This window comes from Scyliorhinus torazame, chromosome 24, assembly GCF_047496885.1.
Source record: "Scyliorhinus torazame isolate Kashiwa2021f chromosome 24, sScyTor2.1, whole genome shotgun sequence".
Classification (NCBI taxonomy): Eukaryota; Metazoa; Chordata; class Chondrichthyes; order Carcharhiniformes; family Scyliorhinidae; genus Scyliorhinus; species Scyliorhinus torazame.
In genome coordinates this window covers 4,972,064-4,984,264 of record NC_092730.1, presented here as the reverse complement: position 1 = coordinate 4,984,264, position 12,201 = coordinate 4,972,064, and the positions used below count along the sequence as shown (strand labels likewise).

The 12,201-nt window shown below is 53.1% G+C and overlaps 2 protein-coding genes across 2 annotated transcripts in view; one reads left to right on the top strand and one right to left on the bottom strand.

Annotated features, from left to right (window-relative positions):
• Window positions 1-12,201, top strand: part of LOC140400183 (REST corepressor 2-like) — a 1,146,610-nt gene that overhangs the window by 700,518 nt on the left and 433,891 nt on the right. The window lies entirely within an intron of this gene.
• b3gat3 (beta-1,3-glucuronyltransferase 3 (glucuronosyltransferase I)) overlaps window positions 1-12,201 on the bottom strand; it is a 32,352-nt gene that overhangs the window by 10,239 nt on the left and 9,912 nt on the right. Inside the window, exons 2-3 of the mRNA XM_072489287.1 lie at window positions 8,181-8,373; window positions 3,535-3,865 (exon numbers count right to left, since the gene is read on the bottom strand). Coding sequence (XP_072345388.1) covers window positions 3,535-3,865; window positions 8,181-8,373 — 524 coding nt within the window. The remainder of the gene's footprint in view (window positions 1-3,534; window positions 3,866-8,180; window positions 8,374-12,201) is intronic.

Sequence of the window (12,201 nt, the reverse complement as noted above, 5' to 3'; positions counted from 1 at the left end):
CTGTTCCAATTCAATAATTTGGGGCAGCACGGTGGCAGTGGTTAGCACAATTGCTTCACAGCTCCAGGGTCCCAGATTTGATTCCCGGCTTGGGTCACTGTCTGCGCGGAGTCTGCACGTTCTCCCCGTGTCTGCGTGGGTTTCCTCCGGGTGCTCCGGTTTCCTCTCATAGTCCAAAGATGTGCAGGTTAGGTGGATTGGCCGTGATAAATTGCCCTTAGTGTCCAAAATCGCCCTTCGTGTTGGGTGGGGTTATGGGGATAGGGTGGGGGGGGGGGGGGTGGCTTGGGCAGGGTGCACTTTCCAAGAGCCGGTGCAGACTCGATGGGCCGAATGGCCTCCTTCTGCACTGTAAATTCTATGATAATCTATGAATTTAGCCACAATCAATGTGCTTTTTACTGGAACAGCTTTTAAAACAAAAACAGCGAAAAACAGGAGAAAAAACCCCACTTCTTTCTCCTTCTGCCGTCCAAAGCAGTCGAACTGAAACTGAAACCCCCCTCTCACCTCACAGCCACAGCCCAATGTGCTACAAGTCACATGATAGGGGATTAAACCTCTTAAAGGGACACTCGCGTAACAACAGTCACTGCATGTTGAGTGGTCCCCGTATCCGGGCTGTGCTTACTCACCAGCTCGCGCCTCATCAGAGGGAGCTGAAGGCAGCAAACCACAAGTAGCGTCCGTGTACTGGAACTCTTCTAATGCCCTCCAGGTGGTTTCTATGAGCACGGATGGCAGGTCAGAGCGGAGTTGGGAACAACTGGAGCAAAAAGGTTTCCACGCAGACGGAGCCTTCCTATATAACTGAGTGCAGCAATAACGCTGCCCCCCCCCCCCACTATACCGGCAATCGCTAGTCACAGCAAAGTGCCGGACCACAAACTCGCCCTCTGGAAGCAACGGAGACTGCACACACTAATCCGCCACCATTTATGCACCAGTAGCCGAGTGCTATCCCAATGAGGCATCGGCATTAAATCGCCCAGGTTTATTTAAAAACGACTCCTTGGGATGTGGGCGTCACTGGTCACACCAGGAGATATGACCCATCGCTGAATGCCCCTCGAGAAGATGGTGGTGAGCCACCTCTCTGAGCCGCCGCAGTCCCCTGCGCTGCAGGTACACCCACTGTGCAGTTAGGCAGAGGGAGTCCCAGGAGTTTGACCCAGCGACGGTCAAGGAACGGCCAATATATTTCCTAGTCAGGAATGTGTGCGAGTGAAGGGGATGGGGCAGATCTTGTTCCCTTTAATATTCCTCCTGGTCCTTCTAGACGGCAATGATATTGGGTTTGGAAAGCGCTGTAGAAGGAACCTTGGCGAGTTGCTGCAATGCATCTTGCCGATGTTACACACGGCTGCCACTGTGCTTCGGTGGTGGAGGGAGTAATCCCTCAGTCTGCACTCACTACCCTCAGTAATAATGGGGAGAGTTATAGAACAAAGAGATCTAGGAGTACAGGTTCATAGCTCCTTGAAGGTGGAGTCGCAGGTGGACAGGGTGGTGAAGAAGGCATTCGGCATGCTTGGTTTCATTGGTCAGAACATTGAATACAGGAGTTGGGACGTCTTGTTGAAGTTGTACAAGACATTGGTACGGCCACACTTGGAATACTGTGTTCAGTTCTGGTCACCCTATTATAGAAAGGATATTATTAAACTGGAAAGAGTGCAGAAAAGATTTACTAGGATGTTGCCGGGACTTGATGGTTTGAGTTATAAGGAGAGGCTGGATAGACTGGGACTTTTTTCCCTGGAGCGTAGGAGGCTTAGGGATGATCTTATAGAGGTCTATAAAATAATGAGGGGCATAGATAAGTTGGATAGTCAACATCTTTTCCCAAAGGTAGGGGAGTCTAAAACTAGAGGGCATAGGTTTAAGGTGAGAGGGGAGAGATTCAGAAGGGCCCAGAGGGGCAATTTCTTCACTCAGAGGGCAGTGAGTGTCTGGAATGGGCTGCCAGAGGTAGTAGTAGAGGCGGGTACAATTGTGTCTTTTAAAAAACATTTAGATAGTTACATGGGTAAGATGGGTATAGAGGGTTATGGGCCAAGTGCAGGCAACTGGGACTAGCTTAATGGTAAAAACTGGGCGGTTGGGCCGAAGGGCATGTTTCCATGCTGTAAACTTCTATGATTCTATGAATCCCTCACTCTGCACTCCATACCCTCAGTAATCCCTCACCCTGCACACCCTACCCTCAGTAATCCCTCACTCTGCACTCCCTACCCTCAGTAATCCCTCACTCTGCACTCCCTACCCTCAGTAATCCCTCACCCTGCACTCCCTACCCTCAGTAATCCCTCTCTGCACTCCCTACCCTCAGTAACCCCTCACTCTGCACTCCCTACCCGCAGTAATCCCTCACTCTGCACTCCCTACCCTCAGTAATCCCTCACTCTGCACTCCCTACCCTCAGTAATCCCTCACTCTGCACTCCCTACCCTCAGTAATCCCTCACTCTGCACTCCCTACCCTCAGTAATCCCTCACTCTGCACTCCCTACCCTCAGTAATCCCTCACTCTGCACTCCCTACCCTCAGTAATCCCTCATTCTGCACTCCCTACCCTCAGTAATCCCTCACTCTGCACTCCCTACCCTCAGTAATCCCTCACTCTGCACTCCCTACCCTCAGTAATCCCTCACTCTGCACTCCCTACCCTCAGTAATCCCTCACTCTGCGCTCCATACCCTCAGTAATCCCTCACTCTGCACTCCATACCCTCAGTAATACTTCACCCTGCACTCCCTACCCTCAGTAATCCCTCACTCTGCACTCCCTACCCTCAGTAATCCCTCACTCTGCACTCCCTACCCTCAGTAATCCCTCACTCTGCACTCCCTACCCTCAGTAATCCCTCACTCTGCACTCCCTGCCCTCAGTAATCCCTCACTGTGCGCACCCCACCCTCAGTAATCCTTCACTCTGCACTCCCTGCCCTCAGTAATCCCTCACTCTGCACTCCCTACCCTCAGTAATCCCTCACTCTGCACTCCCTACCCTCAGTAATCCCTCACTCTGCACTCCACACCCTCAGTAATCCCTCACTCTGCACTCCCTACCCTCAGTAATCCCTCACTCTGCACTCCCTACCCTCAGTAATCCCTCACTCTGCACTCCTTACCCTCAGTAATCCCTCGTAATAATCTTTATTGTCACAAGTAGGTGCGTGTCCATATCCTAACAGGTGGTGTGTGGCTTGTGACATCCGTGTTATATCGAGACGTTGAGTTGGCCGATACCAGAGTCTAACCTTTCACCCTCTAAACATCAGCTCCTCCAAAATGCTGCTGTCCATATCCTAACTCGTACTAGATCCCATTAGCCCAGCACCCTTTTCTTCACTGACCTCCGAACGGTTTTAATCGTTCCACCATTATCAGCCGTACCGTGAGGTGCCCGGGCCCAAAGCTCTGAAATTCACTCCCACAACCTCGTCACCCACTCTCCCCTCCTTTAAGACTCCTTCAAGTGTTTACTGTGCATATGGAGAGTTTTTCTCTTCGCAGTACAAGCTCCGCCCTACCTCGTCAAAGAGCTTCAAGCCGTACGTGTTGTCATCGTCCGCGAAGTAAACAACGGCCTCCTCACTGAGCTCGCGGTTCTCCCGCAGCCACTGGATACCTCGATTCCTCTGCTCCACCCCCCGAGGCTTCAGCCAGTTGGGATCGCTCTCCCTCAGCTTGTAGATGGTGGGCGTTGGCAGGTTGAGGTGAGTGTAGGGCAGGCCGCTCTGTGCCAGCAGGTCTGCCACCAGCTTCGAGCGGTTGGCAGCGTCTTCCACCACGATCCAGTGGAACTTCTTCACGTGCAGAAAGGTTTGGGAGAGGCGGATCAGCTCGGCTTTCTGCACCAATCTGCCAGGAAGGAGGAGGCACGAGAGAAATTACAAACCGAAGGAATGCAAAGAGTGAGGGAGCATGGATTGTAGGGTGCGCAGAGTCAGGGATTACTGAGGGTGGGGTACGCAGAGTGAGGGATTACTGAGGGTGGGGAGTGCAGGGTGAGGGATTACTGAGGGTAGGGAGCGCAGAGTGAGGGATTACGGAGGGTGGGGTGCGCAGAGTGAGGGATTACTGAGGGTAGGGAGTGCAGAGTGAGGGATTACTGAGGGTAGGGAGTGCAGAGTGAGGGATTACTGAGGGTGGGGTGCGCAGAGTGAGGGATTACTGAGGGTAGGGAGCGCAGAGTGAGGGAGTACTGAGGGTATGGAGTGCAGAGTGAGGGATTACTGAGGGTAGGGAGTGCAGAGTGAGGGATTACTGAGGGTATGGAGTGCAGAGTGAGGGATTACTGAGGGTATGGAGTGCAGAGTGAGGGATTACTGAGGGTAGGGAGTGCAGAGTGAGGGATTACTGAGGGTAGGGAGTGCAGAGTGAGGGATTACTGAGGGTAGGGAGTGCAGAGTGAGGGATTACTGAGGGTAGGGAGTGCAGAGTGAGGGATTACTGAGGGTATGGAGTGCAGAGTGAGGGATTACTGAGGGTAGGGAGTGCAGAGTGAGGGATTACTGAGGGTAGGGAGTGCAGAGTGAGGGATTACTGAGGGTATGGAGTGCAGAGTGAGGGATTACTGAGGGTAGGGAGTGCAGAGTGAGGGATTACTGAGGGTATGGAGTGCAGAGTGAGGGATTACTGAGGGTAGGGAGTGCAGAGTGAGGGATTACTGAGGGTAGGGTGCGCAGAGTGAGGGATTACTGAGGGTAGGGAGTGCAGAGTGAGGGATTACTGAGGGTAGGGAGTGCAGAGTGAGGGATTACTGAGGGTAGGGAGTGCAGAGTGAGGGATTACTGAGGGTAGGGAGTGCAGAGTGAGGGATTACTGAGGGTAGGGAGTGCAGAGTGAGGGATTACTGAGGGTATGGAGTGCAGAGTGAGGGATTACTGAGGGTAGGGAGCGCAGAGAGAGGGATTACTGAGGGTAGGGAGTGCAGAGTGAGGGATTACTGAGGGTAGAGAGTGCAGAGTGAGGGATTACTGAGGGTAGGGAGTGCAGAGTGAGGGATTACTGAGGGTAGGGAGTGCAGAGTGAGGGATTACTGAGGGTATGGAGTGCAGAGTGAGGGATTACTGAGGGTAGAGAGTGCAGAGTGAGGGATTACTGAGGGTAGGGAGTGCAGAGTGAGGGATTACTGCGGGTAGGGAGTGCAGAGTGAGGGATTACTGAGGGTAGGGAGTGCAGAGTGAGGGATTACTGCGGGTAGGGAGTGCAGAGTGAGGGATTACTGAGGGTAGGGAGTGCAGAGTGAGGGATTACTGAGGGTAGAGAGTGCAGAGTGAGGGATTACTGAGGGTAGGGAGCTCAGAGAGAGGGATTACTGAGGGTAGGGAGTGCAGAGTGAGGGATTACTGAGGGTAGGGAGTGCAGGGTGAGGGATTACTGAGGGTAGGGAGTGCAGAGTGAGGGATTACTGAGGGTATGGAGTGCAGAGTGAAGTATTACTGAGGGTAGGGAGTGCAGAGTGAGGGATTACTGAGGGTAGGGAGTGCAGAGTGAGGGATTACTGAGGGTATGGAGTGCAGAGTGAGGGATTACTGAGGGTAGGGAGTGCAGAGTGAGGGATTACTGAGGGTATGGAGTGCAGAGTGAGGGATTACTGAGGGTAGGGAGCGCAGAGTGAGGGATTACTGAGGGTAGGGAGTGCAGAGTGAGGGATTACTGAGGGTAGGGAGTGCAGAGTGAGGGATTACTGAGGGTGGGGTGCGCAGAGTGAGGGATTACTGAGGGTAGGGAGTGCAGAATGAGGTATTACTGAGGGTAGGGAGTGCAGACTGAGGGATTACTGAGGGTAGGGAGTGCAGAGTGAGGGATTACTAAGGGTATGGAGTGCAGAGTGAGAGATTACTGAGGGTAGGGAGTGCAGAGTGAGGGATTACTGAGGGTATGGAGTGCAGAGTGAAGGATTACTGAGGGTAGGGTGCGCAGAGTGAGGGATTACTGAGGGTAGGGAGTGCAGACTGAGGGATTACTGAGGGTAGGGAGTGCAGAGTGAGGGATTACTGAGGGTAGGGACTGCAGAGTGAGGGATTACTGAGGGTATGGAGTGCAGAGTGAGGGATTACTGAGGGTAGGGAGCGCAGAGAGAGGGATTACTGAGGGTATGGAGTGCAGAGTGAGGGATTACTGAGGGTAGGGAGTGCAGAGTGAGGGATTACTGAGGGTAGGGAGTGCAGAGTGAGGGATTAATGAGGGTAGGGAGCGCAGAGAGAGGGATTACTGAGGGTAGGGAGTGCAGAGGGATTACTGAGGGTAGGGAGTGCAGAGTGAGGGATTACTGAGGGTAGAGAGTGCAGAGTGAAGGATTACTGAGGGTATGGAGTGCAGAGTGAAGGATTACTGAGGGTAGGGTGCGCAGAGTGAGGGATTACTGAGGGTAGGGAGTGCAGAGTGAGAGATTACTGAGGGTAGGGAGTGCAGGGTGAGGGATTACTGAGGGTAGGGAGTGCAGAGTGAGGGATTACTGAGGGTAGGGAGTGCAGAGTGAGGGATTACTGAGGGTAGGGAGTGCAGAGTGAGGGATTACTGAGGGTAGGGAGTGCAGACTGAGGGATTACTGAGGGTAGGGAGTGCAGACTGAGGGATTACTGCGGGTAGGGAGTGCAGAGTGAGGGGTTACTGAGGGTAGGGAGTGCAGAGTGAGGGATTACTGAGGGTAGGGAGTGCAGAGTGAGGGATTACTGAGGGTAGGGAGTGCAGACTGAGGGATTACTGAGGGTAGGGAGTGCAGAGTGAGGGATTACTGAGGGTAGGGAGTGCAGAGTGAGGGATTACTGAGGGTATGGAGTGCAGAGTGAGGGATTACTGAGGGTAGGGAGCGCAGAGAGAGGGATTACTGAGGGTAGGGAGTGCAGAGTGAGGGATTACTGCGTGTCGGGAGTGCAGAGTGAGGGATTACTGCGTGTCGGGAGTGCAGAGTGAGGGATTACTGAGGGTAGGGAGCGCAGAGAGAGGGATTACTGGGGGTAGGGAGTGCAGAGTGAGGGATTACTGAGGGTAGAGAGTGCAGAGTGAGGGATTACTGAGGGTAGGGAGTGCAGAGTGAGGGATTACTGAGGGTAGGGAGCGCAGAGAGAGGGATTACTGAGGGTAGGGACTGCAGAGTGAGGGATTACTGAGGGTAGAGAGTGCAGAGTGAGGGATTACTGAGGGTAGGGAGCGCAGAGAGAGGGATTACTGGGGGTAGGGAGTGCAGAGTGAGGGATTACTGAGGGTAGGGAGTGCAGAGTGAGGGATTACTGAGGGTAGGGAGCGCAGAGAGAGGGATTACTGGGGGTAGGGAGTGCAGAGTGAGGGATTACTGAGGGTAGAGAGTGCAGAGTGAGGGATTACTGAGGGTAGGGAGTGCAGAGTGAGGGATTACTGAGGGTAGGGAGCGCAGAGAGAGGGATTACTGAGGGTAGGGAGTGCAGAGTGAGGGATTACGGAGGGTAGAGAGTGCAGAGTGAGGGATTACTGAGGGTAGGGAGTGCAGAGTGAGGGATTACTGAGGGTGGGGTGTGCAGAGTGAGGGATTACTGAGGGTAGGGAGTGCAGAGTGAGGGATTACTGAGGGTATGGAGTGCAGAGTGAGGGATTACTGAGGGTAGGGTGCGCAGAGTGAGGGATTACGGAGGGTAGAGAGTGCAGAGTGAGGGATTACTGAGGGTAGGGAGTGCAGAGTGAGGGATTACTGAGGGTAGGGAGTGCAGAGTGAGGGATTACTGAGGGTATGGAGTGCAGAGTGAGAGATTACTGAGGGTAGGGTGCGCAGAGTGAGGGATTACTGAGGGTAGGGAGTGCAGACTGAGGGATTACTGAGGGTAGGGAGTGCAGAGTGAGGGATTACTGAGGGTAGGGAGTGCAGAGTGAGGGATTACTGAGGGTAGGGAGTGCAGAGTGAGGGATTACTGAGGGTAGGGAGTGCAGAGTGAGGGATTACTGAGGGTAGGGAGTGCAGAGAGAGGGATTACTGAGGGTAGGGAGTGCAGAGTGAGGGATTACTGAGGGTAGGGAGTGCAGAGTGAGGGATTACTGAGGGTAGGGAGTGCAGAGCGAGGGATTACTGAAGCGAGGGACCAGTCTGTGCTGTTGCTACGACACAGGCCCCAGAAACACAGTGGCCGCTCGGAAGGATCCACGTCATAATTCCACCACTTTACCAGTGCCATCACCTCAGCTTGGCACTGCACCGTACCTGCCGTACGTCGGCGTGATGGCGTAAATGGCCGGCAGAGGCTGTCCGTCTCCTGCTGCGGCGGCCGCCTCCTCCGCTTTGACCTGCCTCTGCAATTTCTTCACCTCAGCCTGGAGGTGCAGGAGCTTTTGGTCTTTCTGTCGAACCATGTCGTTGGCTGACTTCATCTGTGGCGTGCAGTCGCAGGGCTGACCTGGAGACAACCAAGAAAATAAAAAGAGCAATCAACCGACAGGAGGACCTCAACCTGTAGAATAGCCATCACCGTTCTGCCTCCGAGACATCACCGACCCACTCGCATGAAATGAAGTTCCACTGGAATTCTCTTCAAGGCCTTAAGGCTGAGGAGCAGTAGCCCATTCAGCCCTTAGAGTCTGGTCAATAATTTGTGACTCCTAGTACCACCACACTGATTCGAATCATCCACACATCCCATAAACTGCAATGTTACCTCACTCTTTGTGCAAAGAATTTCTCCGTCCAAAGCCTGCGCTCCCTTGCGCAGCCGTCACACTTTCTGGATTACCAGTCCCACCTCATCGTTATCCTCTGTACTTCGGAGAGGATCTTTCAGAGCTGGGATTCCCAATTCAATTACAAAGGTGATTCCTGCAGCCCGTCCACACGCCTTTCCGCCAGCGTTCAAATATCTCCCACCGCTCCACGACCTGAACTACACCCAGCCCCCAAATTCAAGGGACCATTTGCTCTCCCTTCCTAAAGGAGCAGGTGGGTCGCTGGGTTCAGTTCCAGGGACACGAGGAATGATCAGCAGCCGCTGGGTTACCGATCAGAAGGAGTCCTGCCTTTGGTGGCCCCCAAGTAAGCTTGGCAAGCCCCCAGCACAGATCAGGTCGCAAAGCCAGAGTTAAATGTCTCGAACACAAAAACCAGGAGGTAAAGTGGCGGCAGTTCTGCTGACGGCAGTCTGGAACACTGCATCAGTGACAAAGGATCAGAGACCTGAAGCATTAACCCTTGCTTCTCTGTCTGACCTGAGCATCTACTGAAATAGCAGAAAGTACTGGATAGGTTGATTCAGCTGGAACCACACAGGAGCGCAGAGCAGGTCAGTGAAAACCGCAAAGCTGAACTTTTCTGACAGCCAAAAAAATATTCAAAAGTATTAAAATGAAGATGTACAAAGGATGAGGGCAACGGGAGGAGGATTGTAAATGGGAGGGATTAGAGGCATTGAGGAAGTGAGGCAGAGATGGGAGGGATGGTGAAGGAGACTGATGTGGGGGAGGGGGGGCATGGTGGGGTAATGGGGGCATGGTGGGGTAATCGAGGGGAATGGTGGGGTAATCGAGGGGAATGGTGGGGTAATCGAGGGGAATGGTGGGGTAATCGAGGGGAATGGTGGGGTAATCGGGGGGAATGGTGGGGTAATCGGGGGGAATGGTGGGGTAATCGGGGGGAATGGTGGGGTAATCGGGGGGAATGGTGGGGTAATCGGGGGGAATGGTGGGGTAATCGGGGGGAATGGTGGGGTAATCGAGGGGAATGGTGGGGTCATTGGGGGTAATGAGGAAGAGTTGGAACTGATTAGGAGGAATGATAAGCGAGGAGGATGTGATCATCAGAATCAGAGGATTTTGATGGAGAATTTATGAGGGAACTGTGACGACGGTGCTGGACAACTATGTGTGTGTGTGTGTGGGGGGGGGGGGTGCTAGGTTTGGGGGGGGTAGAATTACAGTGAGGATGTTTGTGGAGGGGAGATTAGGAGATGTTTCTGGGGGGAGGATTTGGGGAGGTTTATGAGAGAGAATGTTTGTGAGGGAGAGTGTTCACCAAGGAGGGGAATCAAGGGGATTTTGAAACGGGAGAATGTTTGAGGGGGAGGATGTTTTGGAGGAAGATTCGGGATGGGGCGAGACCTTTACCCAGGCGGGGGGAACGAGAGATACTAATGGAGGGGGGGCACGCAATTTTATGAGGGCAGGTGGAGGGAGTTTTACGAGGAGATTGAGGGGGTTTATGATGGAGTTGGAGGGTTTGAGTAATTATGCCGAGGGTTGAGGGATTTTGATGAGGGTTTGAGATTTGCGGAGGGGTTTAGGAGGGGTCTATGATGGAGATGGAGGGTTTGAGTAATTATGACGAGGGTTTGAGGAGATTTGTGGAGGGGGTTTAGAAAGGGGGTGGGGATTTGCGAGGTGATTGAGGGGTTTACGAGGGGATTGTTTGGAGGGGTTTATGATGGAGGCGGAGGGTTTGAGGGATTACAATGAGAGTTTGAGATTTGCGGAGGGGGTTGAGGAGGGGGATGGGGATTTGTGAGGTACATAGAACAGTCAGTGCAAAAGGAGGCCATTCGGCCATCGAGTCTGCACCGACCCACTTAAGCCCTCACTTCACCCTATCCCCGTAACCCCACCCAACCTTTTTGGACACTAAGGGCAATTTAACATGGTCAATCCACCTAACCTGTACATCGCTGGACACTAAGGGACAATTTATCACGGCCAATCCACCTAACCTGCACGTCTTTGGACTGTGGGAGGAAACCTGAGCCCCCGGAGGAAGCCCACGCAGACACGGGGAGGACGTGCAGACTCCGCACAGACAGTGACCCAGCCGTGAATCGAACCTGGGACCCTGGCACTGTGAGGCAACCGTGCTAACCACTGTGCTACCGTGGTGATTCTGAGACGGGCTCGGGAAGGGGGGGGATTGAGGTGGAGTTTATGAGGGATTGTGAGGAGGGTTATGAGGGGATTGTGAGGAGGGTTTATGAGGGGATTGTGAGGAGGGTTTATGAGGGGATTGTGAGGGTTTATGAGGGGATTGTGAGGTGGAGTTTATGACGGGATTGGGAGGGTTATGAAGGGGATTGTGAGGGTTTATGAGGGGATTGTGAGGAGGGTTTATGAGGGGATTGTGAGGGTTTATGAGGGGATTGTGAGGTGGAGTTTATGAGGGGATTGTGAGGTGGAGTTTATGAGGGGATTGTGAGGTGGAGTTTATGAGGGGATTGTGAGGAGGGTTTATGAGGGGATTGTGAGGAGGGTTTATGAGGGGATTGTGAGGAGGGTTTATGAGGGGATTGTGAGGTGGAGTTTATGAGGGGATTGTGAGGAGGGTTTATGAGGGGGATTGTGAGAGGGTTTATGAGGGGATTGTGAGGTGGAGTTTATGAGGGGATTGTGAGGTGGAGTTTATGAGGGGATTGTGAGGAGGGTTTATGAGGGGATTGTGAGGAGGGTTTATGAGGGGATTGTGGGGAGGGTTTGAGGGGAGTTTATGAGGGAGGTGGAGGGGAGTTTATGAGGGGATTGTGAGGGGTTTATGAGGGATTGGGAGGGTTTATGAGGGGATTGTGAGGGTTTATGAGGGGATTGGGAGGGTTATGAGGGGATTGTGAGGGTTTATGAGGGATTGTGAGGAGGGTTGAGGGGAGATTATGAAGGAGGTGGAGGGGAGTTTGAGGGGATTGAGAGGAGGATTTATGAGGGAGGTGGAGGGGGAGTTTGAGGGGATTGTGAGGGTTTGTGAGGGGATTGTGAGGGTTTGTGAGGGGATTGAGAGGGTTTATGAGGGGATTGTGAGGGTTTATGAGGGGATTGTGAGGGTTTGAGGGGATTGTGAGGAGGGTTTATGAGGGGATTGTGAGGGTTTGAGGGATTGTGAGGGTTTATGAGGGGATTGTGAGGGTTTATGAGGGGATTGTGAGGGTTTGAGGGGATTGTGAGGAGGGTTTATGAGGGGATTGTGAGGGTTTGTGAGGGGATTGTGAGGTTTATGAGGGGATTGTGAGGGTTTGAGGGGATTGTGAGGAGGGTTTATGAGGGGATTGTGAGGGTTTATGAGGGATTGTGAGGGTTTATGAGGGGGTTGTGAGGGTTATGAGGGGGTTGGGTTGTGAGGGTTTATGAGGGGATTGTGAGGGTTTGAGGGGATTGTGAGGTTAATGAGGGGATTGTGAGGGTTTATGAGGGGATTGTGAGGGTTTATGAGGGGATTGTGAGGGTTTATGAGGGGATTGTGAGGGTTTATGAGGGGATTGTGAGGGTTT